Genomic DNA, 24,142 nt, shown 5'->3' on the forward strand with positions numbered 1-24,142 from the left:
GACCGCCCGGTCTGGAGGTGCGAGTGATAACTTGTGAAGAGGATTGGTTTACGGCTGTTATGTTACCGCAATTGTTGTTTGTTAGATGGAGTGAAAGTACATATAGCCAGGATGTCATGAATTGTTCTTGTATTTCTCTATAACTACATGTAATCTGCCCAAACCCATCCAGCCATCAAGGCGTATCGTATCCAATTACCCAAAAATCATTAAACGCAAAGTCATACATCAAATCATCTCCACCCAAAACACCAAACAGCTACACAACAAACTTCTTCTTCAACGCCTCCAACCCCCTACTCATCGGATCACCACCACCCCCACCCCCACCCCCACCCCCGCCCAGCGAACCGACCGACGATATCGACAACTTCCGATGCACCCTCGACGCCGACGCCACCGACGCCGACCTCTCATGCATATGCGCCGGCGAGAACCTCGACGCCACACTCTCCGCCCGCGCATGACTCGGCCTTGCAGACGAAGTCCGCGTCTCCAGGCTCTCCATAGTGACCGACCGGTTTATACTCCTATCCCGCGAACTCGCTCTACTGCTGACACTTTCCGCGGGTATTAACGGCCTTGCCATCCTGCGCGCTCCACCACCACCACCACCACCACCATCGTGACTGCCGCCGTGGCTCGAGCCACCATAGACACTCATCGCATGCTGCACCGCCGCCGGATCGATATCGAGCGGGATGCGGCTGAGTCTCCGCAGCGCCCTCACGTTCTCGCTCATGAAGCTCGTCATCCTGCTCGCAGCCTTGCGGTCCAGATGCTCCGTGTAGCTCGACTTCGGATTGTCTGACCGTGCCTGTGCGCGGGTGGTGTGCATGTCTGCCAGTCTCCGGGGGACCGGCGGCGGCTGGTCGTGGTGGTGGTTGTTGTGGTGGAGGAGCGGCGGCTTCGACTGCAGGAAGCTCTCGATGCTGCGCCCGTGGTTGAGCCGGTTGACCATGTCGTGCGCGTTCGAGACGATCTGGTTGAAGGAGACGCTTTGGCGCATGCGCGCCTGGCGGAGCGGCTGGAAGGGCGACAGGGGCTCACTGATCTCGTCGACGGGCTGGCCTTCGAGCGTGACTTCTTGCGCGAAGAGGAAGAAGCTGCCGTCGCTGATGCGCCGCTTGATGAGGCGCCAGCGGGCGCGGGCGGGGTTTTCTTCGATGCTGGGGTGGTAGACGGATTGTTGGGCGATCTCGGCGTAGAAGGTTTCGAGGCGCTCGGCGACTCTTTCGAGGAGGGAGATCAGGAAGGCGGAGACTTTGAATAACCGCTAGTGAAACTAAATGTTAGCATACCTAGTTACAGAATATCGGAGGTGGTTCGGGGCGTACCTGTTTCTCTTTGGTCGTGGTCTTCATGGATGCCACTAGATCGAACCCATCCATACCTGTGCAAAGCTCTTCCCGAATCTGCTCCAGGAACCTCACATCCAACTCCGTGACAGACTGGGCATATCTGATCAGGCCCCGCTCAAGAGACTGCGCTGCCCCACTATTACAGACCATATCTCCGATCTGGGCAATCTCCTTCTGCGCCTTAGTAGCCGACTGGGACGACTGCGCACGGGATATAATCCCCATGACATCCGGAAAGCGCGACCCACTGTTCTGAAGGGCCATCAGGTTGAACGTCAGCTTTAGGTACAACTCCTGCATTTTTGTGCCAAACAGGTCGCTAAATGCGTTTTGCATCAGGCGCGATTGAAACTGTGGAAATGATTGCTTTAGCATGTTTTTCTTTCAAAAGGCGGGGTTGGGGTTACAGACCTGGTAGAATTTGCGCACTCCTCCCATGTTCAGCATGCCGCCGGAGAACCAGATATGGTCGTCCTTCATGAGGGATTTGACCTCAAATGAGAGGGTTGTCAAGCTCTCCACACAGGTGCGGAGGTACTCCTGCCACCCGTCATACAACGACGATAGTTCCGCAGACTGTAATTGCGGCTTCGGCGCCATATACCCGATGAAATACTTCGAAAGCAGACTTGTAACCTCTGGGTTAGACGTATGGGCCAGATCATCGAAGGTCTTTGTCGCGTCCAAACCGGCGCTGGCAGCAACGATGAGCGACCCTCCAGGATGGATAGGCAGGAAATCGGTAACATCATACACAGCACCATGGACGCCAATCCAGGTCTTTGAGCCTTCTCGGTGCCCCGTGTTCCGCGAGAGCTCCGAGATGGAGATCACAGGGTCCTTGAACGACATGTCTTTCGGCGTCATGAATATATCCAGCATGAATCTGCGCTCCGCAAACGCAGTGGCCAGAAGGTCGTCTGCGGATTTCGCGGTCACTGCGCGGTTGCTGTAGAGCGCTTTCCGGATGCCAGAGATGACGGTCTCGTAGACGGAAACGGACCCGCATATGTAGAGGTATCCGCCCAGCCCACCGAGCTTTGTCGACATTACAACGTCGCAGACAGTGTTGCCGTTCTCGACAATTGCTAGATCAAGATACCGAGGCTCCATGTCTTTGTCCACCAAGTCGCGGAGGTAGGGGTCATACACGAGGCCCTTGCGGTCCCGTGAAAACGCTGTGTGCAGCTCGAGGTTGTTGTACCGGACGTGGTCACGAAGCTCTTCCTCGTAAACCAACTTCTTCCGAGATTGGACTCCGAGGAATAGGATATTTCGTCCAACCGCCCCAGATAAGATACGTTTCGCCCAGAAGCTCCTGAAAGGCGCGATTCCGGATCCACCAGCGAACATGGCCACTGGGGCTGCGGGAGAAATGGGAAGCTGGAAGTTGAGCGGGCGAGAGACGCCGACGAGCACTGTATCTTCGAGATTTGCAAATCCGGGAATCTCGTTGATGATTCTCTCTTCCTCGGGGTGGGGATTTAGGAACCCGCTGCTTACGCCCCAGTAGGATCCATCTCTACCAGTACTAGAGGCAAGGGTGGGTGAGATATCATGCTCCACGCGTGATACTGTCAGATCCAACGAGGATGGGAGGAGCTCATTAGAGAAGCTGGAGATTGAATAGGTTCTGGGAACCTCGATGGGGATAAGTTTTACTAGCCATGATAGGTCTTCTGGGTTGAATGCTTTGTCCCACACTTCTTGGGTGACTTCGGAATATGCAGCAGATAAAAGGTCACCTAGTGACCCTCTGACTGGCCAGGTCTCGGATGCAAGCACTTTAAGGACAGTCGATGATGATGTTCGAAGAAGAACGTGAACCTGTTTAGATTTTACCATGAGTATGAAATGTCCTGGGAACTGAAGGATTATGAAAACCCACCTGCATGACCGTTTCCTTCGTAAGAGGGGAGAGATGGCCCTTTCTCAGAATATCCTTTATCCTCAATACCGCTGCAGATTTATCACGCGAAATCGCTGCCTCGTGGTGCGCATATCTCTTCCATTCGGAAGACCTCTCCAACGCAACGACCTCTTCCAACCTCTCTATCAAGCTCAACACATCCGCCAACTTCACAACCTCCTTCCACCCATTCAGCGGCATCACCGCGAGACGGTCCCCAGGGCCAAAGGTAATCCCAGACTGCATGAGATCGACTGTAACCTTGGCTGTACTTCTGTCAGGATCACTATCGATAAATGAGCGGCGCGCGATCTTGGCTTTGAAACGGCATTCCTCGAAACACCCGCGCATTTCGTGGGGCTTGCGCGATATGTTCTCCCGGAACGGCTGCAGACGCTCAATCATCGAGTCGGAAAGGGTCTTGTGGACTTCCTCCCAGGGACGGCCTTGGTTGTCTGCGGCGCCGGCTCCACCGTTGGTTTCGGTACGCCCGGTTTTTGCAACTACTTCCAGGAACCCGTATACCTTGTCTATTGCACGTTAGTATAAAAACGAATTGTGAACGTGATATAAAACTTACATCTATGTGTTCCCATAAAGCCTCGTTCTCCAGCATAAGACTCGACGATCCCCTCCATCACACCCATCAATCGTGAATCACCACTAGATTTAACATATTCAGGGACTGAATAATACTGTTCCACGGCTGTGATAAACGCCCGAATGTTCAACGGCAGCCAAGCCCTCAAATGCAATGCTTCCAGCCCAAGGAAAGAGTCATATTTTTTGCGGCCCAGGAAGGCATCCATGAGTTGGAAAAGTGGCAATGCTAGCCCTGATAAAGCTGGCACCCGTTTTGACAGTGGCGCTGAGAATTTGGCATATCTTTGGCCCCACTCGACCTAAGGACTCGTTAAAATGATATTTGCAGATATTTGAATCTTTGGGTCTTACTGGATTGGAAAAGTTCTCCCCGGAGCCGGGGTTTACGCTGATTTGATGGAAGACGTATCCTAGCTGATCGACCACTTCTTTCAAGGCTACAAGTTCCTTTAATAGCCCTTCGTTATCCCTAAACGACTCGAGTAATTAGTTGAAGCTTTTTTAATTAACGAAATTTCTAAAGGGTAATACCTATCCATTACCATCTCTTGACACCTCGCTATTAACTCCACTCCCGGAGTAAAGCATCCATGACTAGCAGCCATACAAATCAGGAATCCGCGCTCCGCTAAATCCTGAAATACCGGCCACCTCAAATCCATATTCTCAAATCGCTCCACATATGGATAGACGCTTGTCGGATCTCTAAGCTTGTAATTATATATCGATACATCGTACTGTGTTAGATGCGGCAGCGGCCTTCCCATTCTCGTACATACAGTTCGCAGTGGAATCGCTACATTCCGCGGTATTCCTTTCGTCTCTTCCTCCTCATCTTCTGCATCTCCTGTGGCATTTAGAAAGGCCGATGCATGTGCGCCAGCTACAATCCCCTCGTGTCCATCGTTCCTCTCTTCATAACGATAAACACTTGCCAATATCCCCAGACATACCGTGGCCGCCCACAGCGCCTGATCCGGGATAACCTCAGGCCCGCCACTTATAAGTGGAAGCTCAAGGATAGCTTCTCTAATTTTCCCACGGCCCACAAGCCCTGGCATCCGAGCGCACAAGTCGCTCCAGACACGCCCCGGACTGGAGGCCAATGCAATTGGAGAGGCCGAAGGGTCAGGAGGGCAGAATCCATGTGAGCTGGTCAAATACCCATCTCTCCAGCCTGTCCGAGGACCCATGGATTCCGCACGCTGTAGGACACGCCGTGCGGGTGCGCCGAGGGCAGCGGCGAGGACATCTTCGTTGGACGGGGTGAGGATGTCGGCGTTTTTTAGGCCGCGGGTTTGGTCTTTGGAGGGTGCGCTGGGGAGGAGAACGTCGACCATTGTGCGCCTTTCGTGCTCGTATATTATGGCTGATGCGTTTGGGCCTTGGGGGGCCTGTTAAGGCAGTGTTAGCAATTGGGTCTATCAATCATGGCTAATTGCTAATGGTTTTGGTAGTATAATACTTACACCATAGAGAACTTGTTGTGCATTTTGAGAGAAGCCTGAAAAGGCACAACCTCTAGGTCCCATCCTGGAGGAGCTTCTTGAGCCAGGACAGGAACCAGAGGCGTCGGAATTACCGCTAACGGGGCATCTTGAATCGTGGATTGCCATTGTTTATTTGGCTTTAAGTAGGAGTATCCGTAGGAGGAGGTAATATTAATTAAGGGTTCTCAAAATCCAGCTTTGGGAAGAATAAATAATAAAAGTTATGATGGAAACTAGAATTTTTAATATGAGTATCTTTAGGTTGTGAGTATCGTGAATATTGTGTTGAGGACCGGCCGAGCACTGGAATACCTAACTGCCTAGACCACCAGTACCAACAAAAGGCGGAGGCTCGTGATCCTTTATGTGTTGAATCGCAGCTGGGCTGCCGCCGCCAAGTTTGTCTCTCCTGTCTCATTGAGGCGGGCGAGATACCTGTGAAAAGGTGGTTATGGGCGTTACATTTTGATGTTCTGTGTTTCACTCGTCAGGCCTCAGAACCGCATCTGCATGCCCTTTGACTTTGCCACTGCGCAATGGACCCACCACCAACAGTATGTTAGGTCTTCACGGGTCCCACGCGACGGGTTTGACTCGTGGAACCGCCGTTCGAACCCGCGCGCGTTTCAATGTGGCACCTCTCCACCAACCAACTCCGTATGTAGCCAGGGTCGAGGTTCTAAGACATCTGTAGGTGCCTCTAGATTCCCCAGACTTTACATATACTCACTGGCCCATAGAATAATCAGTATTAAGCTTGATTTTCACAAGAATAGTGAAAAAAATGAAGTGCCACTAAACCAATAGAGATGTCTTGCGATTGCTACGCGCGACCTGTGTCTGAGATACGAGAGTAATATGATAGTAAGCTCTTAGACGGATGTCTTAGTTTTAAGCCTTTGTCGGTAAGGGGTTTCTCGTTTGCCAAGACTTCCACAATGCAACTGCAGCTCCTCATTACTCCTACCTAGCCGAATCAAACGATCCATTGGTTACCATTTGCTAATAACTGTTTTGCTTCGTCCTCATCACATTATCGACGATCTCAACTTCAAGCAGCGGCTAAAATGTTTTGTAATACGACAGTTATGGCTGCTGATTCGAGACAATACATAGGTTTTCATATGTTGAGAAAGCTCCTTTGCGACATGGATCTGGGCAGGTCTGAGAACTGTACCTTTCCCCACTTTCAAAACTTTATTCAGGAGTTTATCTCAATTGCAGCAGTATTACGATATATCTGAAACAACCTCAGTTATATACTACTAGCAGTGGTCACATATGGCTGTGGGGTTGTGCCCGGGCCAACTATTTTCCCAGACGCCAAGCAAGGCTTGAGGGCTGCCAAGGTGTTTGACATAAGATGGTCATCCCGGGACCGCGTCACCCCATCAAACATCGATGTGCTCAAGTCAAGGGATTTGAAAGACCGTGTATTAGACTCACCGCTGAATCTTGGTACCCTACTTTGGCGAACTTGAAGCTTAAGACAAACAGGGTTAACCCAAGTTTCGTGTAAATCAAGCAGCGTGTCTACCAACTACCAGGAATTGACAGTGGTTTAGGCTTCAGATGGTACATATTTGGTACAAAACTTCTTCCTCAAAGTTAATAAATCTAGGAAAGTAGTCTTGATGGCCATCATAGGGCCGGAATCCAGGAAGAATCCGCATTTACTGCATACGGTCCGACCTATGCACAGTATTGTCTGGTGTAGATATTTACACTCGATACAAAATCGGAGATTTCTCCGTGATCTTCGAATTCCAGCCTGAAGGGAAAATCTCTTTGTGGTCTCCCCTGATTCTTTCTCAAAATCAACGATTTTCACTGGTATATACAGACTTGAAACGGGATTATGCACTTTTTGGAGGCGAATATTCACCCAAATTTGGGATATGAATTTAACAATGATTATATCCGCCGTCTTAGACCAACCTACTGGCAAAGCAATTGGATTGGGGCTTCAAATTCACTCATTTAGTCGTTCATACAGCATGGATTTCCCTCTAAAAAGCTACCTACAATGTACGGTAATTACTGCTGCCGTTATGAGGATTCCTCCTCTCTCATGATCATATAACATGACTCTTATGAGAGGGGTATATGGATTTACAGGGCTATAACGGAACTTTCCGTGCCCTACGTCTTATGAGAGTTTCTGCCTTATTTATAAGGCTAGTAAAGTATCAAGTTTTGAGCCCGGTTATCAGATCAGATTCATGCTTGTGGTAGTTACATCTCAATTTGGAGACGAGGATGCCAAAACCCCTTGGCTCCACATGCACGCTTAATTGAGTACTTAAATACTCAATCACATGTACGATCAATCAACCGAATGTCTGGTATCAAGAACATTCTGTTGAGCCGTTGGAAGGAATTCTATTCTTCAATTGCGCCGTCTAGATTGCTTCACCATATTTAGCTCTATATTCTTTCAATCACGGGGGCATTCTTCCCCCTAAGTTGAGTACTTGCATACTGATCAAGACGGAGCGACAGTTAAGTATGTGAGATAAGACACATGAAGCTTTTTCATCTAGTATCATGTAGAAATGCGTTTTGTGATGTTGAAGCATTTCAAGAGGTCACTATTGATACAGACCGCCCCTTGAGGGAAGCTTTCGGCGTGTATCCGAATGATATTACACCAGTTCCAGGTGAATCTCTACAGCGCCTGATTTGAATAGAATATTCTAAAGTATCTACATCAGTTATAGTGCGGAGTCCATGGAGTTGGAGCTCGGTTTCTGCATTTCGGCGAGGTTCCGAAGGTTACATAGAGAGAACTATATAAACCCGTTCTTGGTGGCTTTTGCTTTATAATTATTAACGCTGTTATTACTTGGTGATTCTTGCTACATGCCTGAGTTATGTTCTGATTCGTCCACCTACATAGACATGGATAATTCGAAACCTCACTTGTTGTTGACGTCTGTTTCCTCGAGAAAACATTCCAAACTAAAGCATTTGCCAACTCTTAGCCTTGGATCGAGTGATATTCCGTGCTTGTTGGTTCTATGCAACAATGCTCTCTCAAAAGTTGAAATTGAAGGAATGCCCTTAAAATTTCTCTTGACAGTTCTTTGGCAAATATTGGAAGCTTTGAGCTCCTTGGCGCCAGGATTTACGAAATAGGTTCGGGCCGATATCTACGCTAGTGGACTGTCTTCTGTGCTGAGTTCGTCGCCCCACTCCTACTTTACATCGCCCATGATTAATTACATGACATTGTATCCACAATAAAAGTGGCATCAACCCGTGCTATCCCTTATGGACAGCTTGCTGTTTGATCATTGTATGCTAGATGCTGGGATTGAGCATGATTACAAGTCAATACCTTGAGGTGAGTACCCCCCCTCGAGCTCGGAATTATCATCGAAACCTCAACATCTTCAAATGTTTAAGGCCTTAATTCGCTCTTAACAAATCAACGGAACGCATTGCATTGACGCAATTAACCGAGTGTAGATTCATTAGACAACTAACTATGTAGATATAACTCCAATTGTACAAGGATGCAAAAGAAGGAAAAACCCAGCATGAAAAGGGATCTCAAGCCCGTCATTAAACAGAAGCGAATTTAGTTCGTAGAGGCATCACAACACCATAAAGCAAAGGGATAAAGAAAGAAAAAGAGAAAATAGGGAGGAAGCAGGCAATTAAACCACATCATCTCCTCTCCTCCTCCCGCTCATCCTGGCGCCCCTCCCAGATCCTCCAACAAGATCTCCCATATCCACAGCCGCCGACGTTGCATCAAATGGAGCACCCGTCAAACCACCACCTAATGTTCCCCATCCTGCTTTCCTAGTCGCAATCGCATCATGGAAACTCCTCATCTCATCCGAATCGGTGTATGAGAATCCCATTGTTCCACTGCCACGAGGCAGCGGGATGTGGTTGAATCTGAAGTCCCATACTGACGCGTATACCATCCTAAAGGATGAGAATGCGAACATGGTACCAATAATTGCACCCGCAATAACATCATAGTAGTGGTGATACTCATCGATCGTCAACGATCCTGCAATAAGCACCGCACCAAGAACAGGCGCGTACAGCAGTGTCTGCTTCCACATGGCGCCATGGTAGTTGGAGAAGACCTTCAGCTTCGCGTTGAAGTACAAATACAGGAAGATAAACCCAGCGAATGCGGCGGTGCTGTGCCCCGATGGGAACGACTCTAGCGAGTCGTTGATTTCTTTCTCGTCACCGGTACAAATGCTGCGGTCGTACATGATCTGGCGAAGACCATTGCCGGTATTCATCCCGACGTCTGGGAGGTTTGGTTTACAAACCGCGAGGAAGTGTGGGCGAAGACCGCCAATGAGCCATTTGAGAAAGACCTGGAAGACGGCGGCGTTGATGAGGGAATAGAGGAGTCCAACGACTGCGGCGTTGAAGTCCCAGAAGCTGCGAACGCGGATCTGGAATAGGGCGAAGAATACCAAAGGTATAAAGAAGGCGAGGAACGCAGCGAGCCAGATGGGGATAATGTTTTTGCGAAGGGGGTACGCAAACTGAGGATATACGATTTCACCATCCTGGAAATAGACGGGAAAGGATCGTGAGGGCGCTGGAGGCGCCATGTAAACACCGAGACCGACGGCTCCCAAGCACGCCATGGTTAAAATGTCGAGCCAGATAGTGCGGAGCCATTCGCCAAATGTGGGCCGCTCGTTCATGTGTCTCCCGAAAACCCGTCTGTGCTTCTCGGGGTGGCCATTGGAGGCGCTGGAGCGGCGGTGATGATGATGCCTGCTGGAGGTACCATCTCCAGCAGGTGCGGCGGCCTCAGTGTTGCGTGAGAATAGCCCCATTGTGAGGGAATAGAGAGCTCGAGGTTATTGTGGAGATGTAGAATTGCTTGCTGATGATCTAGGAAAAATACATCGTGGTGGCTTGAACGTATTTATATTCATCTAAATTGATGTTCACGTCACAGCTAAGGGTTTCATTCCTTGGTTCAAATTCTTGTTTGGGTGGCATGACGAAATGGCATGTACGAAGGGTTGATCGTCCTGTCTTGTCTTGTCTCTGGGAAGTTGGAACGCGAGGAAACAAGCTTTGTCCAAGCCTTGGGGGCCGCATGTGGCAGAAAGCTTGGAATGACGGAAGAACGCGTGGCGCACATAGCGCTAAGCGTTCCGGGTTACCTAGCGGTATGAATTCTACCCCTGCAACTTGCAGGAGGTGTAAATGTGGTACCAATAGAATGGGTGCCGTATACCCGCCAAAGTCGAAACTGGCTTATGCTGAGTTGATATCAGTAGGTAAATATTTGTGGGTACCATGACCACACGCCAGATCCAAAGACATAGAAGCTTTCAATAATAATGTCGAACCAAGGCAGCGTATTAAGCAGGTATTCGTTGTTTTCCGACAATTGCCAAGGCAAGTCGAACTCGGCTAAACCCGAGCCCTAAATCGAGCGGTGGAGGATGACGGGTCCAAAATCAAGACCGCCAGAATAGATATCCTGAACCACAAAGATTCCTTCTTATTTGAGAAACTCTCCAATTAAAGTACAGTACAGCCGTCCGTACCTTTGAGGAAGGTCCCGGGGAATTAATTTGAGTGAGTGAGGGTTTGCATGCACGTTAAATCTTGGTCCAGTAATATAGCCAGGAACAGATTTCGTCATTGGCACCTCGACAAAAACCTTTTCTCTGAGCACAGGGGTACCCCCAAAGGTGCATCATTGTAACGTGGCTCAATTGTCCTAAAGGTTTCCACCACCGAGCTTAGTTCCTGATCGGGTCATTAAAAAACTAGAATCAATTAACAGCAGTACTACACTTCTCCTGATTCCATATACACAACCCAGTACAGCACAACTCAGCAGAGTTGCGTTGTCTTAGGCACCTTCTATAAAGAGGCCTACATATGCCAATTCTCCCGGGTTTAAAAAAAAATTAAATTGTAGCTATGTATTGGGATTCCTAGGAGGGTAGGTGGTTTTGTTATTTGCCGGTGTGACAATGACGTCCTTGGATATAACTACCGGTCGAATTAAGCTCTAGAGGCTCTTAGATCCGGGGAAAGGGGTAATAATCCTGTATGACCCAGGTCCAACATAAATAACAAGCTATGGTGGAAGGTTAAAAGTAGTCGACGGGGTAACGTTGTAAGCATTGAAACTTTTTTTGACTTGTGTAATAAGGTTCGATGGAAAGCTGGCTAGAACTAGAGAAGGGATTTTTTATTACTAGACCTGCTGGCAAAGGGGGAATATTGGTGGAACGCATGAAAGAACTGTGAGTTTCTGATGGGAGGGTAGATGCAGATACAAGTTTGGGGATATATAGTGGATGATTTATGTAGACATGCGCCAACCGACCAAAAAGAGCCGATAAATACGTGCGCATATAACAAGAGTCACGACACCTAACTCTACAAGCGGATGCTGAGGAGTTAATAAGCTACACAAATTAGGGAAACTCAATACTTTGGATTTCGGTTCTCTTTATGTGTCTTTCAAGTTGCACACGAAATAATATTTTACGAAGTCAATGATTCCTAAAACTACAATTTACAACGAGTTGCGGCCACAACTCCCTTCCCAGCCTATAAATCACTGTCCAATTACTTTTCGTCCTTCTCAGGTTTGCGTCCATAAACGACATGGCTAGAAGTGTAGGTGTAAATGTTTAGTTTCTGTAACCAATGTGGGTTCAATGATTGGAAGTTGACTTACTAGTTTTGATACACGTGCGTCTTTCTATCTATGAGTTGCTCTCTGCACTTTACGCAGAAGGCCAGCACCTCTTCACTTGACCATCTAGAATTTAAAGAAGCAATGTTAGCGTATATCCTCAGTATAAGTTGCTGATTGGTAGCTATGGGTTGGAAGCTAGCCAGCCTAACGCCAAGAATTACTTGTAAGAAGCAAGCAAGCAGCCTACTACCGAAAGTATAAAGTCTGTCCGCTTTGGTACGTAGATAGGACACCAAACTTTCTTGTCCACACATGTACCAAAGCGGACAGACTTTATATTCTCGCTAGTACTAGGTACTGTAGCTAGCCAAACCAACCAACCAACCAACCACCAACCACCCACCACCACCACTAATCCAGGAACCAGGACATACCCCAAAACCCGCGTAAACAGCGCCATCGTGAATCCCTCAAACCCCGTCAACGCGCTCAGCAGCGCATACTTCCCAATCTCCTTTATATTCGGATCCTTCGCCCACGGGCCCAGCGGGGTCTTAATAACCTTCTCATGAACGTCCTCGAAGCCTGCCTCGACCATCCAGGCCTTTGTGCGGTGCGCGATATGAGCCGGCTTCCCAAACTTATCTGCCGCTTCCGCCATCTTGTCGACCCAGATATCAATTGGTGAGCCGCGCGGGAGCGTGCCGTCGTCGGAGAAGATCTGGAGCGTGGGTTCTTGCGATTCAAAGTATCCGCCGGGCTTGGTTGCGCTGTTTTCGTGGTTATGTTAGGACGGGCCGCCCCAGCGGGGGATGAGAAAGGAAGGGGAGGACTTACGTGTATGCTTTTCGGAAGAGCGTGGGCCAGTCGCTGACACAGGCGACCATGTAGCGCATGTGGATGAAGTCGAACACGTCCGGAGGAACCGCCCATTCGCTCTCTAGGTCGTCGACTTCGAACTGTAGGTTCGGAGGTACCCATGACGGCTGGATTGGTGAGAGGTCGTTACCGATGACCTGTGAAGAGAGTTAATATTATTGGCCTTTTTCTTTCTTCTTTTTTTCTTTTCATGGCATGATTGTTTACTAACCTGGGCGGAAGGATATATATCCGCGCAATCAATGGCCCAGATTCCCGTTCCCGTGCCGATGTCCAGGATCTTCTGCGGGTTGTCACCAATGGGCGCGAGATGGAGCTTCCCACCCATGGCGAGGGTGCAGTAGTGGTGGAAGATGTCTAATTGCTCGTTCTGGGCCTCGTCGTTGGGACCATAGTAGGAACCTTCTTTGTATGCGTGGTATCTTCTTCCATGTTCATATCTGGAGGCAAAGTATCAGTAGGTGGCTTGGTTGGCCATGGATATATATTCCCAGAGGCTGACAGTCAGGCGACACTTACTTGTATTTTAGGACACTCGATTTTAGGGATGTTGTGGCGCTCTCTCTGGAAAATTGTTTGCGTCAATAATGATCGTATAGCTACTATCAATGATTTGAACTTACAGTCCGCTGGAGTAGACGGAATAGTCGTCAGTTGTGTTCCCGGAATCCACATCAAGATCAGGCAGCGCGGCGCTCGCAGCATTAGCATTAGCTGATTCGGCCATCTCGTATATATATCTTGAGTCGTTTATATATCTCAACGAAAATAAGTGCGTAGGATCAGGGATTCTTCTTTTTTGAGAGATTTGGGAGACAAGAAGAATCAAAAATTGAACGACCGGCCTCGCACACTTAAGTAAATTGACTCTCTCCTACCGTTACATTCCGAAGAGGAAGGAAGCGGGGTATAATTCCCCTAAAAAAAAGTCACAGTAAGTATGTCTACCGTGACGGTGTGAACATGGGGTGTAGAAAGGTACTACCGTTCCACATATCCGGTACAAAAGGAGCAGGCAATATGGCGAATCGGAATGTCGAAAAACATATGACCCGACCATGTAGGTCAATATTATATTATACGAGCACTAACATCTTAGCCGACGTCCATTATGGAAACCGTTTTCTCTTCTCCACGTGTGCAGGAAGGAGCTGTGCCCTTCTAGAGCACCTAACTCTGTCTAGAGTAGACTAGCATAGAGCATCTTTTTTGGGATACATGCAGTTCCTTACAACGCTTCGTCAACTGGAGTCCGCGTGGGCCGTCCGGCCGGCCACAACACATCAAAACATATGTTCTCCTTTAACTCACTGCGCAATCTCATGTCATATGGAGAGCCTAAAAATATAGATATACCGCCTCCAGGTAAACATCGCTTAGGTCTGCTTTTTGTTCCAGTAATTATCTCCGGTTACTGCGGTTCTGCTGGTACTAGTAGGAGAAGTCCTGCTATGGCCGTAGGGCATATATCGTACGAGAATCGACATGAGACTTGAAACCAACTCTGCGCTGAGATGCAAGCAGAGTGCTTTACATGGTGCACTCTACATGTATGGAGGCACATCGCTCTATGGCACACAAATGTCTTGTGCGGATTTTTCTGTGGAAAGCCAGGCTACATATATTAGCCAACCGTCATTTGGATGTTGGTAATAATGCAGGAAAATTAAGCCGAAAGCTACACATAAAAGAAGCAAAGGAAATGAATGTTAGTTCCCGTTCCCGTTCCCGAGATCTCCGAGAGCTCTTCTCCACACAAGAGGCGCACTTACTTTACGTGTGTTCGGACTTTGAACAATGCTCAGGGTACATTAGTTCATGCCAGACATCGGAACAAGGGTCAAATGGATCATCGATGTATTGGGTAAAGTCCACATAAAGTGCCACGCAAATTATGCGTATGCGTGTGTAGAAGCTCAAAATCTCACCCGAAGTATTTCTACTAATTGGCTGCGCGGCTAATCGAGACGTCTACCAGATTTTAAATCTCGCTATTTGGCGTCAAAACTTCAGGGATTGAGCCGTTTATTTGCAGGCTCTCGCGGATGTTTCGATACAATCACGAGCGTGTAATCATTGAATGTCTGTGATACCTACCTCAAGTAGGTATCAATTCTGCAGATTATTAATCCCCTTGTATGTATGTATCAAAAAAAAGCGTGAAAAGTGTGGGGGCAATCATAGACACCCTCTAGGATGGTGTGAGAAGTTACACGCTGAATGCATGAGCTTTTTACCGCTCGTTAAAACTCCGAATATCCCAGACAGGAAAGAGCCGCGTTAAAGGAATTGTTTGTCATTCTTAGGCCCAGACCCCTATCTCTTCACTGTGGTGGAGATATAATTATTTATCTCGTAGCATTTATGGATAATTGCAGAGATTTGCATAAGTTTAAGCGCAGCATAAACTTGGGTAGTATCACCTCACTCAAGCACTCGACTATCAAGTCCTTTCTATTCCTACAGGAAGAGAACAACCATCAGCTAATGATCTGTCGACTTGCTTTATGAATTTTGATAGGTTTAGGTGTGAGAGAAACAGGCGAAGGAGGGAGGTACTACACATGCGGATGATCAAAGACTCAGGCAGAAACTCCGCCATACACGGCAAACAGGATCGAAAGCGCTAGATACAGTCTATGGGTGTGTAAATTGTCTCGTCGAATCATTCAAATTCATGTCCAAATTGTAGACCAGCAGTTGACACTACTTGCTGTTGATATCGATATTAGGCGAGGTACCTAGTACCTATGCTCACCCTCCTCTGCTACGCTTATCACTACCGCATAGACTCGACTGGCTATAACGAAAGTTAGAAATACGTGCCTAAGGGGGGGCGGTCAGCTTAAAGGCCGCCATAATTCTACTCGACCAAGAGGGGAGAAACTACTCTCATACGTCCCGGAGGATTTCCTAGACAAGCAGGAAGCTATATGTATCAGCACCCTAATTACTGCAGATGCAGGAATCATGTTGTATTCGGAGTAGAACCGAATGCTCGAGGATAACTCATGGAATAGGTATCCTTACCCTGCATGACTTCTGAGAACCCTGGTTCGGCAGTGTACCGAACTACTAGCTCTGAATGTAATGCAACTGTCCCTATGCAGAGTCCTCTACAGTGAGAGGTAGAATTATTGTAGAAACAGGGGTCTAAAAACAGGGTTTAGGTGGCTGACTCGGCCAATAGAACTCTTCCCATGCTTCTACAATAATTTTACCTCACGCTGTAGAGTAGCTAGAGTAAAGTACACACATGTATTTACCCATCTCAGCTCCCGAATACATGTACCTATGCATAGAAGGCACGGTTTCTTTCGTTGGTGGGTCTCTTGTGGATTCCTCTGAAGCCATCTGATGGTCACCATTCAGGAACCGAGATCCTCGGTCTCTCAGGGTTGCTCCAGACTTGGCTGAGACAATCAAAGTGATGGATGAACTTATAAGCTACAGCTGTTATTCTTTGATTACTTGTGCCAGTGCAACGAGAAAACTCAATAGCAAACTGAGGAGAACACGTTGCGGAACAGAACTATATGAGACAATCAGGAGAGTTGTCCAAAGTGAATCATTCTATACCTTTCTCCAGAGCGCGAGATGAAGTAAAACTATGACTTCCCGTTTAGCTGGAATCAGTGCAGACGCAGCCATTACTGATACATACATGGGCAAACCCTAAGATCTTACATACGGATGTTGAGATCCGAAGGCGAGACATTCTGCATGAATGATAGTGATGTGGTGCCCCAATGCCTCCAACATACAAGAAGGAAGACGGGGTGCTCCCTGCTTTGCGGGAAGGGGCCAAAGATTTCCACACATTACATGTATATACATGTACCTTTGGAAGCAGGATGGTGTAAGACCGGCGGTCCAGCCCAGCATTTGAGAGACATCTGCAGCTAGACAACCTTACCAACAACTGCAACAACCATGAATGAAGGTTCGCTAATAGAGGCTATTATTGCCCCAGCTTTCTTCTTCTCGGACTATCTGTGGCAAGGGTAATTGTGTTCTTGCCTTCTACCAAAATACGACGCGCTTCGCAAATTCATTAGACAGTGAGTACTCTTCTCCATCGTATGGACTTATACCGCCTACCTACTTTTGTTTCCTGAGTGACCTTTTTATTTACGCCGTGCCTAGACTACCTTCTAAAGTTTCTCTTAATGTTAAGGACTCACTCCAAAGTACTAGGACTTGCATCTGGAAATACATCGGAAAAGCATTTTGCCTATGACTGGGAAGACAAGCCTGGGAAGATCTTCATAAGACAAAGTGGGTACATATCTTGACCTCAAGTAATCTTTATTTTAGGTACAACCCCCATCCTCTACCCTTCCACCCTGCTCTATCTCACCAGATATATTAAATATCACAGCATTTTCTTGGTGCGGATGATGTGGGGTAGAGAGGAAATCACATATGTGAGACCTAGGCCTGGTGACTGAGAACCACTGCGCCTCTCCGCTCCCGCTCCGCTAGCTCCTCCTAAGCCACAGGTCCACTCCAACCGCGAGCACCAAGGAAATCCTCGTCTACCCAGATCTATCCAAGCCGGGCCATGGGTAGGCTTCCTGAAACATAAGCCCCCATCATGAATTCGAAGGGTACGCTACTACTAGTGTTCCTACGCGATCTTTGATATTTCATTCAGTCGGCGTCGCTAGTAAACTCAAAATATCTCGATTCTTATCATTTTTACGTTCTTTGAGCGCGAGTTGGGGCGATAAATATGGGTGGTTCAGTCCCCACAGAGCCGCTCTGTGTCCGAGTGACTATTCATGACCGTCTACGTCATACAGAATCACTCGATACAAACACCACCACGCCAATATTACACGTTATAAGTGGTACAAAAGGCTAGGTATGTTAGCTACATGTATGCATCACATGATAGATTTAGATGCGATGTGGATCATCACTGAAATCCAACTACATGGTATGAACACCCCCCATGGACCTGATATCATATCTCCATTCATCCCCAAGTGCCCACACAACTTGGCCGCACCTCAAAGTCCATCAAATCCCTTCCCTAAAGGATCTGTTATAAACCCCCTTACCCCCACACATAGTCCAAAATAACTACAAACATAAAAATAGAAAAACTTTTCCACATCACATCATCAGAAATCACAATTACAGCCCACACGCATCCCAATCTACCCACCGATCCAATCCAATCCAATTGTAAGGTTCATCATTAAATACCCGCCCCGCCCCGCCCCGCCCCTCCCTTCTCCCAAGTCTAGTTGTCACAACCGCTTACAAAAAAAATAAATAAAAAGGTACAATAAAGACAAAAAAAGTCCCAACATCACTTTCCCTCCACCAGCCTGCCCCACAGCTCCCACGGCCCTGCCCGCTTCGTCGGCAACATGCTGTATTGCATGCTATACAGGTTTCGGCGGTGGATTGGGGGCACGGACTGGCCGGTCATGAGGCAGAGTATGACGTGCGGGGAGACGTAGTGACCCCGTATTCGCTGGCCGAGCTGGAAGTATTGGTGGAACATTGCGCGGAAGGGGAGAGGGGTGGACTATTTTTTATTTTGGTTAGTGGAAGAAGGGATATATGGAGGGGGAGGGGGGGGCGTACTTTGAGGTGGATATAGGATATAGACGGGGTGGTGTCGGTATTATCGAATGCGGCGACGATGGCGCGCGTGTTCTTGAGCTCAAAGCGGATGCCGCCGGGGAGGCGCTTGGAGTCTTTGACGCGTAACATGAGTGCGAAGAGCGGGAAGTGGTTTAGGCATGCCAGGAGTGTCTCTAGCGTTGCTTTGAGCATGATGATGGCCATTCGCGCACTTGCAAACGTGAGATAGAAGACTAGCACCGTTGGCAACAGGAATATCAGCAGTGTGAAGAGTATCGTCCCGATCAGCAGCTGGTCGAGGTCGTAGTCACAGCTATCAATTCGGTTCCGCAGCACGTTCCTTTTTTTGCCCCGGAAGAGGTGGAATAGTGATATGATGATGGACAGCTGCCAGTTGTAGATACGCGCTGATGCGATGTAGAAGGAGTATATATGCAGTGTTAATATAGAGAGTAGATCTGAGAATAGGGCTATGGGCATAGAAGCACCGGCAAATGATGAGAAGCCGATGGCGTATATGACGCGCGGGAGGTGCGGGCGGATACTGGTCATGGTATCGGCCCAGTAGTCGATTACCCAGAGGAACAGATCGCCAAGGAAGGAGCCGAGCTCTTGATTGAGTTTGAGACCGCCGGGGAGGTTCATGAGCCAGGAGATCATGCCCTTCATGCCTTCAACGGTGTAAGCCTGTACATAAAGTGTTAACAGGGGGCGAGTGATGGGTGATGATTGAGGTCACGTACATGAAGATAGGAATCAATCTGGTGGGCTACAATGTGGGCGTTCTCTATAATGTAGGACCCTAAAGCAATCCCGATGATTACATCATTGGCGACTAGCCAAAGACTATTATAAAACCGGATATAATCCGGGTGCGAACTGGTGACGCTCTCCCAGTCTTTTTTTCGCCGTCGGAGCGTCACGTACTGTATGGGCCAATAGCAGAACTGCTGCAAACGTATATCAAATTGCTGCGCTATAGCACTCCCATCATCACCGCTTAGCAGCTATCCCCTCAACCAAAAACGAAGAGGCAAGAAAAAAACTCACCAGTCGCCGAGATATCCTTGAGCGCCGCCAGCTCCGGCCTCAGTCTCCACTCTAACACCTTCAATATGGTCTCTGCGACCAACCTCCATACCACAATCAACACAACGAAACAATTCGTCACCAGCGGCCACATGACCCAGACCGCCCTCATCAGCGCATCCAAAAAGCCCTTCCACAGGCCTGTCGCCCCCTCCACCACCCTCTCGCTCACGCTCAGCGCCCTCCTATTCCTTCTACCAACCAAGAGACTTATATTCTCCTTCAACAGTACCCGCATCTCATGCGAGCAATTGACCTGGTCCACAATCATCTCCAAACTCCGCTCCTTTTCTGTCGGTTGCGGTCTTTTCACTGAGTGCAGGCGCAATTTCTGCACCAGTTCCTCGCGGCGCAGCCGCTCTCCCGTTTCGTCGGCCTCTCCCTCCATGTCCTCGGCGCGGTCTTCGAGCGCCAGTGATATAGGCCGTAGAGAGAGGTACTGCATACGGTGCGGGTGAGGGCGCTCGAACAAGATCACTTGAATTGCGATACCGCTGGACGGCGGGCAGTGAATGCGCGGGTAGCGGCTAGACTTTTGCGTGTAGGCGTAAATATGCGATGGGTCGAATGTCTGCGCTGATGCTGCAGGCTCGTTGACATTTCCGAGGACATGAAGGGCGCTCTGACCGCAGAGCTCAAAGAGGCGGGTGGCGGAGTGAGGGGACTTGCGGTAGAGATTCGTTGAGGCGAGGTCGCGGCCGATTCGTCTGCTCTGTTTCCTCAATTCTATCAGCACCCACAGCCACCACTCCTACTACTGCGCCGGCGGCTAGAAACACAGGAAGACCCACATCGACGCCATTCAGCACGTCCACGACAAACACATCATGTTCCGAGTTGCGCCATCCCACCAGCACCCCCGGCTCGCTGCTGCGCGGGAAGTCGAGCGGCCAGAATATCCGCATCAGCCCGTTCTCATTGCCGCTGGCCATAGTAACCGCGCAGTAGTTAGTAGAAGCTCCCGCGCCGACGGAGCTGCTCGCGCGCCGAGATTGCGCTGCCGCTGCGTGTTTGCTGTGTGCATTTTGGTTAGCAGCAACCAAACCGGGGGAGAGAAGACGGTGCAGAATCGACTACTAACTAGGCTTGTTTCCCGCGATGCGATGCGCTCGATGGGGATGAAGAAGAGAAAGAAGAAGAGCGATAGTATGAGGAATCCTTTTGTTGCTCGTCCCTGTACCGCACACACACAGACACCCCAGTTAGCCAAGTGGGTAGAGGTGAGGATAAGCTTCCAGCCAAGCCACGGGGGTTGGGAGTTGTCTCGATGAGAACGGGGGAGAAGGAGAAGGGAGTATTTACGACAACACCGTTGTCCCAAGCAAAGTATGCCAATTCAATCGCCTGGGTGATTAGAGAGAAGCGCGCAGTAATGTATCCGGCAATGAAAACCAAGATCGCCAATAGCCTTTTTGGTTGTTAGTTTCAATCTGGGTTGTGTGTTGGGCGCGAGCAAGTGGAATAGGAGGTAGGAATAGATAGGTACTACTGACAGAGGCCGCATGAACAGCAGCTATTCATGGAACTGTGACCGAGTCGGGGGTGTAGAGAGCGCTCGCTGCTGCTGTCGTTTTTCTTGGGAGAAAAAAAAAAGTAATTGTGCTGCTAGAGCTCTTGTGGAAACATCTATATCGTGGAGTGCAGATGGGGGAAAAGCTGTTGGCGTGGATGGGTTGGCTGGCTGGCAGACAGATTCGATATGTATTGTGAGTATGATGTATGGCAGGTAGATGACGCGCTGTGGGGGTTGCGAGGCGTTGAGGCTCTTAGGGGGGGTGGGACAAGTTTTCTGTTGGTGGGAGAGTCTGGCGGGCTGGCTGGTCGAGGTGCGTGGTTGGGAGTATCCGTCGTAAGTGCAATAGATACTTCTTGGATATGTGAATTGGGTACCTACACTCTATCTGAAGACTTGTGATAACAAGGAGGAGATGTCGAATCCAAGATCAAGGAGGGGGGGTAGGATGTAGGTAGGTAGAGAAGATAGATCTAGAGACGACGTAGGTAGAGCAGAGCACACAGGCACATGTAGGTAAATAAAGTAGATACGTATGTAGGCATGCGTGTAGGGAAAGATTTAATTTCGCGTCAGCATCCAATCCAGCCCTATGGATCCTAGCACATTCTGAATATTATCTCCCATACCCTTCTCAGTTCTGCTTACCAGGGCTTACTCTGCAATTACTACAACCTATGTTCAATACCACCCAACAACTACTACTACTGCTGCTGCTTCTGCCCATATACCAAAACAATAATATATCCTAATCCATCGTCTGCTACCTCTCTCTCCCCTTTCTCACATGAGAGAATTCTTCCAAGGACACGTTGCAATGCCCGTTCCCCGTCCATCCATGGAGTTTCCTTCAAGCTCGGGCACCTGTGGCTGATGCTGTGGAGACCTCTATGTGGCAGTACGCGGGAAGTCCCGCTGTAGTAAAAGTTCGGATGGAAACAAAAAAAAAAAAAAAAACTCTCCAAACAGTCATTTCTCGTATCTACCTTGACCCACAGTCAAAGAAAAATATTGTCTCATCCACCACTACATAACAACAATACCAAAAAACTTCAGTAGGTTCGGGTGCTTCGTGTGTCAATTCTCCAGTCAAATCCGCAATAGGAAATACATCTGAAAGCAGGTCGTTATATACCTACCCAGGTACTGGAGGGGTAATGACAACTCTGCGGCTCAACAGCTCACAAACTGTCTTGCGACTCATCCGTCTTCAGCGCACCACTCGCACCACCCTCATACTCCCCCACATACACTGCCGCAACTTCAACGTCACTGCGCTCGAAGCTAAACGTCTAGCCATGGAGAAGCAGCGGGAACAGCTCTACTCAAAGTGGTCGCACTCTGAACTCATCACTCGCATCCTCGAACTGGAAAAGTCACAGGAAACGTAAGTAAGTCCCTCCCTCATCAGACCTTGCTGGCATCGAGAACCCTCTGGTGCTCTTGGAATTAACCCATCCCTCAGAGTAAAGCAGGTCCAGCCTCGAAAAGCCAAAAAGACGTTCGACTCTTCGGCCTATTCAACACGTCACATCGCACTCAAGATCGCCTATCTTGGTGCAAACTACGGAGGTTTCGAGTACCATGCTAACAACCCGTTCAGCACTCCTACGGTTGAAGAGCAGATCTTTAAGGCGCTGCTCAAAGGACGATTAGTCCCACACAACGGGCTCCCTGGAGAGGAGGAAACAGTACTAGGCTGGCCTGGAGATGAGGCGGTGGAGTACTCTAAATGCGGGCGCACTGACAAGGGAGTTTCAGCATTTGGCCAGGTGATTGGTGTGCGTGTGCGCAGTAACAGACCACTCCCCGCAGCTCCCCGCTCTCCGCCCGCTGAAACCACCGAGGACCCCGCCGCAGTCACCCTAGACGATAGTTTCGGTGCCGACCTAACCGCCGAGGCTGACGAGCCCAGCACCCCTGAATTTTCTGATGCCGACGAGCTCCTCTACCCACAAATTCTCAACCGGCTTCTTCCGCCCGATATCCGGGTCCTTGCTTGGTGCCCCAATCCCCCGGAAGGCTTCAGCGCCCGCTTCAATTGTGAGGAGCGCCGCTACCGCTACTTCTTCACCAACCCCCCAATCCCTCCAGGGACTGCTGGAACAACCCAAGAAAGCATCCACCTCGATATTGACAAGATGCGAGAGGCCGCGGCACTGTATGTTGGTGATCACGACTTTAGAAATTTCTGTAAGATCGACGCTAGCAAGCAGATTAGCCGGTTTGATCGCATTATCCGTCACGCTTCCATAAATGAGGTCGTCCCGCAAGCGCCAACGTTTGGCGCTGCTTCCGGCTCTGCTACTGAGGTGGCGGAAACAGGGCGCCCAAAAACCTTCTACTTCGAGCTGCATGGGTCCGCGTTCTTATGGCATCAGGTTCGCCACATGGTAGCAATGCTATTTCTTGTGGGGCAGGGACTGGAGGAGCCATCAATTATCACCGAACTTCTAGATACAAAAACTAACCCTTGCAAGCCCCACTATGAGATGGCAAACGATCGCTGCCTTGTGTTATGGGATTGTATGTTTCCTGAGGGAATGTTAAGGTGGGAATACGAGAGCAAAGCGGAGCTCACCGGAGATGTGTGGAAAATCTGGCACAAGGCTGCTGTGGACGAAGTGTTGGCAGGAGGTCTGCTGGACGTTATCGCTGCTGGTGGCGGGGTCGGGGTTACTAGTAGGGAGCTGAAGGGCTCGAAAAAGAGCCAAGTGATTGTGGATGGTGGGCATGCTGCCCTGCTGAGGGGCAAGTATATGCCTGTGATGAAGAGAAAAAGAATGGAAGAGGTGGAAGTGATTAATAAAAGATACGTGGATAAGAAAGGGGATTGGATGGAAAACAGAAATAGGAGGGTTGAGGCGAGAAGCTTGAGGGCGAAAACAAAAGAAAGAGAGGAGGAAAACGAGCTCGTGGAAGAGGTGGTCAAAGAGTAGGTGTCGGTGCAGCTGAGCACCGGCTAGATTAGAGGCCAGTTAATACCAACGTTCAGCGCGCCGCGATGATCTATGCAAGTGCGTCACGAGTGATTGT

At 49.0% G+C, this 24,142-nt stretch overlaps 6 protein-coding genes across 6 annotated transcripts; 1 reads left to right on the forward strand and 5 right to left on the reverse strand.

The window, feature by feature from the left end:
• Positions 1-259: 259 nt before the first annotated feature.
• On the reverse strand, positions 260-5,489 carry H6S33_004368 (uncharacterized protein; the record flags this gene model as incomplete). The annotated part of the gene is made up of 8 exons (XM_044835721.1): positions 260-1,276; positions 1,338-1,712; positions 1,773-3,188; positions 3,250-3,800; positions 3,851-4,172; positions 4,225-4,342; positions 4,405-5,267; positions 5,343-5,489. The coding sequence occupies 8 exons, from the start codon at positions 5,487-5,489 to the stop codon at positions 260-262; spliced, it is 4,809 nt and encodes a 1,602-aa protein (XP_044691106.1).
• Positions 5,490-9,025: 3,536 nt separating this feature from the next.
• On the reverse strand, positions 9,026-10,186 carry H6S33_004369 (uncharacterized protein; the record flags this gene model as incomplete). Its single annotated transcript, XM_044835722.1, has 1 exon — positions 9,026-10,186. One exon carries the CDS (start codon positions 10,184-10,186, stop codon positions 9,026-9,028), a length of 1,161 nt encoding a protein of 386 aa, XP_044691107.1.
• A 1,765-nt stretch (positions 10,187-11,951) lies between these two features.
• H6S33_004370 (uncharacterized protein) lies at positions 11,952-13,630 on the reverse strand (the record flags this gene model as incomplete). Its single annotated transcript, XM_044835724.1, has 7 exons — positions 11,952-11,994; positions 12,064-12,147; positions 12,459-12,794; positions 12,862-13,040; positions 13,115-13,343; positions 13,423-13,467; positions 13,527-13,630. The coding sequence occupies 7 exons, from the start codon at positions 13,628-13,630 to the stop codon at positions 11,952-11,954; spliced, it is 1,020 nt and encodes a 339-aa protein (XP_044691108.1).
• A 2,085-nt stretch (positions 13,631-15,715) lies between these two features.
• On the reverse strand, positions 15,716-16,621 carry H6S33_004371 (uncharacterized protein; the record flags this gene model as incomplete). The annotated part of the gene is made up of 5 exons (XM_044835725.1): positions 15,716-15,729; positions 15,794-15,816; positions 16,196-16,342; positions 16,483-16,511; positions 16,568-16,621. The coding sequence occupies 5 exons, from the start codon at positions 16,619-16,621 to the stop codon at positions 15,716-15,718; spliced, it is 267 nt and encodes an 88-aa protein (XP_044691109.1).
• Positions 16,622-18,223: 1,602 nt separating this feature from the next.
• H6S33_004372 (uncharacterized protein) lies at positions 18,224-20,525 on the reverse strand (the record flags this gene model as incomplete). Its single annotated transcript, XM_044835726.1, has 5 exons — positions 18,224-18,445; positions 18,505-19,191; positions 19,248-19,480; positions 19,555-20,305; positions 20,385-20,525. 5 exons carry the CDS (start codon positions 20,523-20,525, stop codon positions 18,224-18,226), a joined length of 2,034 nt encoding a protein of 677 aa, XP_044691110.1.
• A 1,738-nt stretch (positions 20,526-22,263) lies between these two features.
• Positions 22,264-24,045, forward strand: H6S33_004373 (uncharacterized protein; the record flags this gene model as incomplete). The annotated part of the gene is made up of 2 exons (XM_044835727.1): positions 22,264-22,493; positions 22,572-24,045. The coding sequence occupies 2 exons, from the start codon at positions 22,264-22,266 to the stop codon at positions 24,043-24,045; spliced, it is 1,704 nt and encodes a 567-aa protein (XP_044691111.1).
• Between the last annotated feature and the right edge of the window lie 97 nt (positions 24,046-24,142).

This window comes from Morchella sextelata, assembly GCF_020137385.1.
Source record: "Morchella sextelata strain SCLS chromosome Unknown scls_17, whole genome shotgun sequence".
Taxonomy (NCBI): Eukaryota; Fungi; Ascomycota; class Pezizomycetes; order Pezizales; family Morchellaceae; genus Morchella; species Morchella sextelata.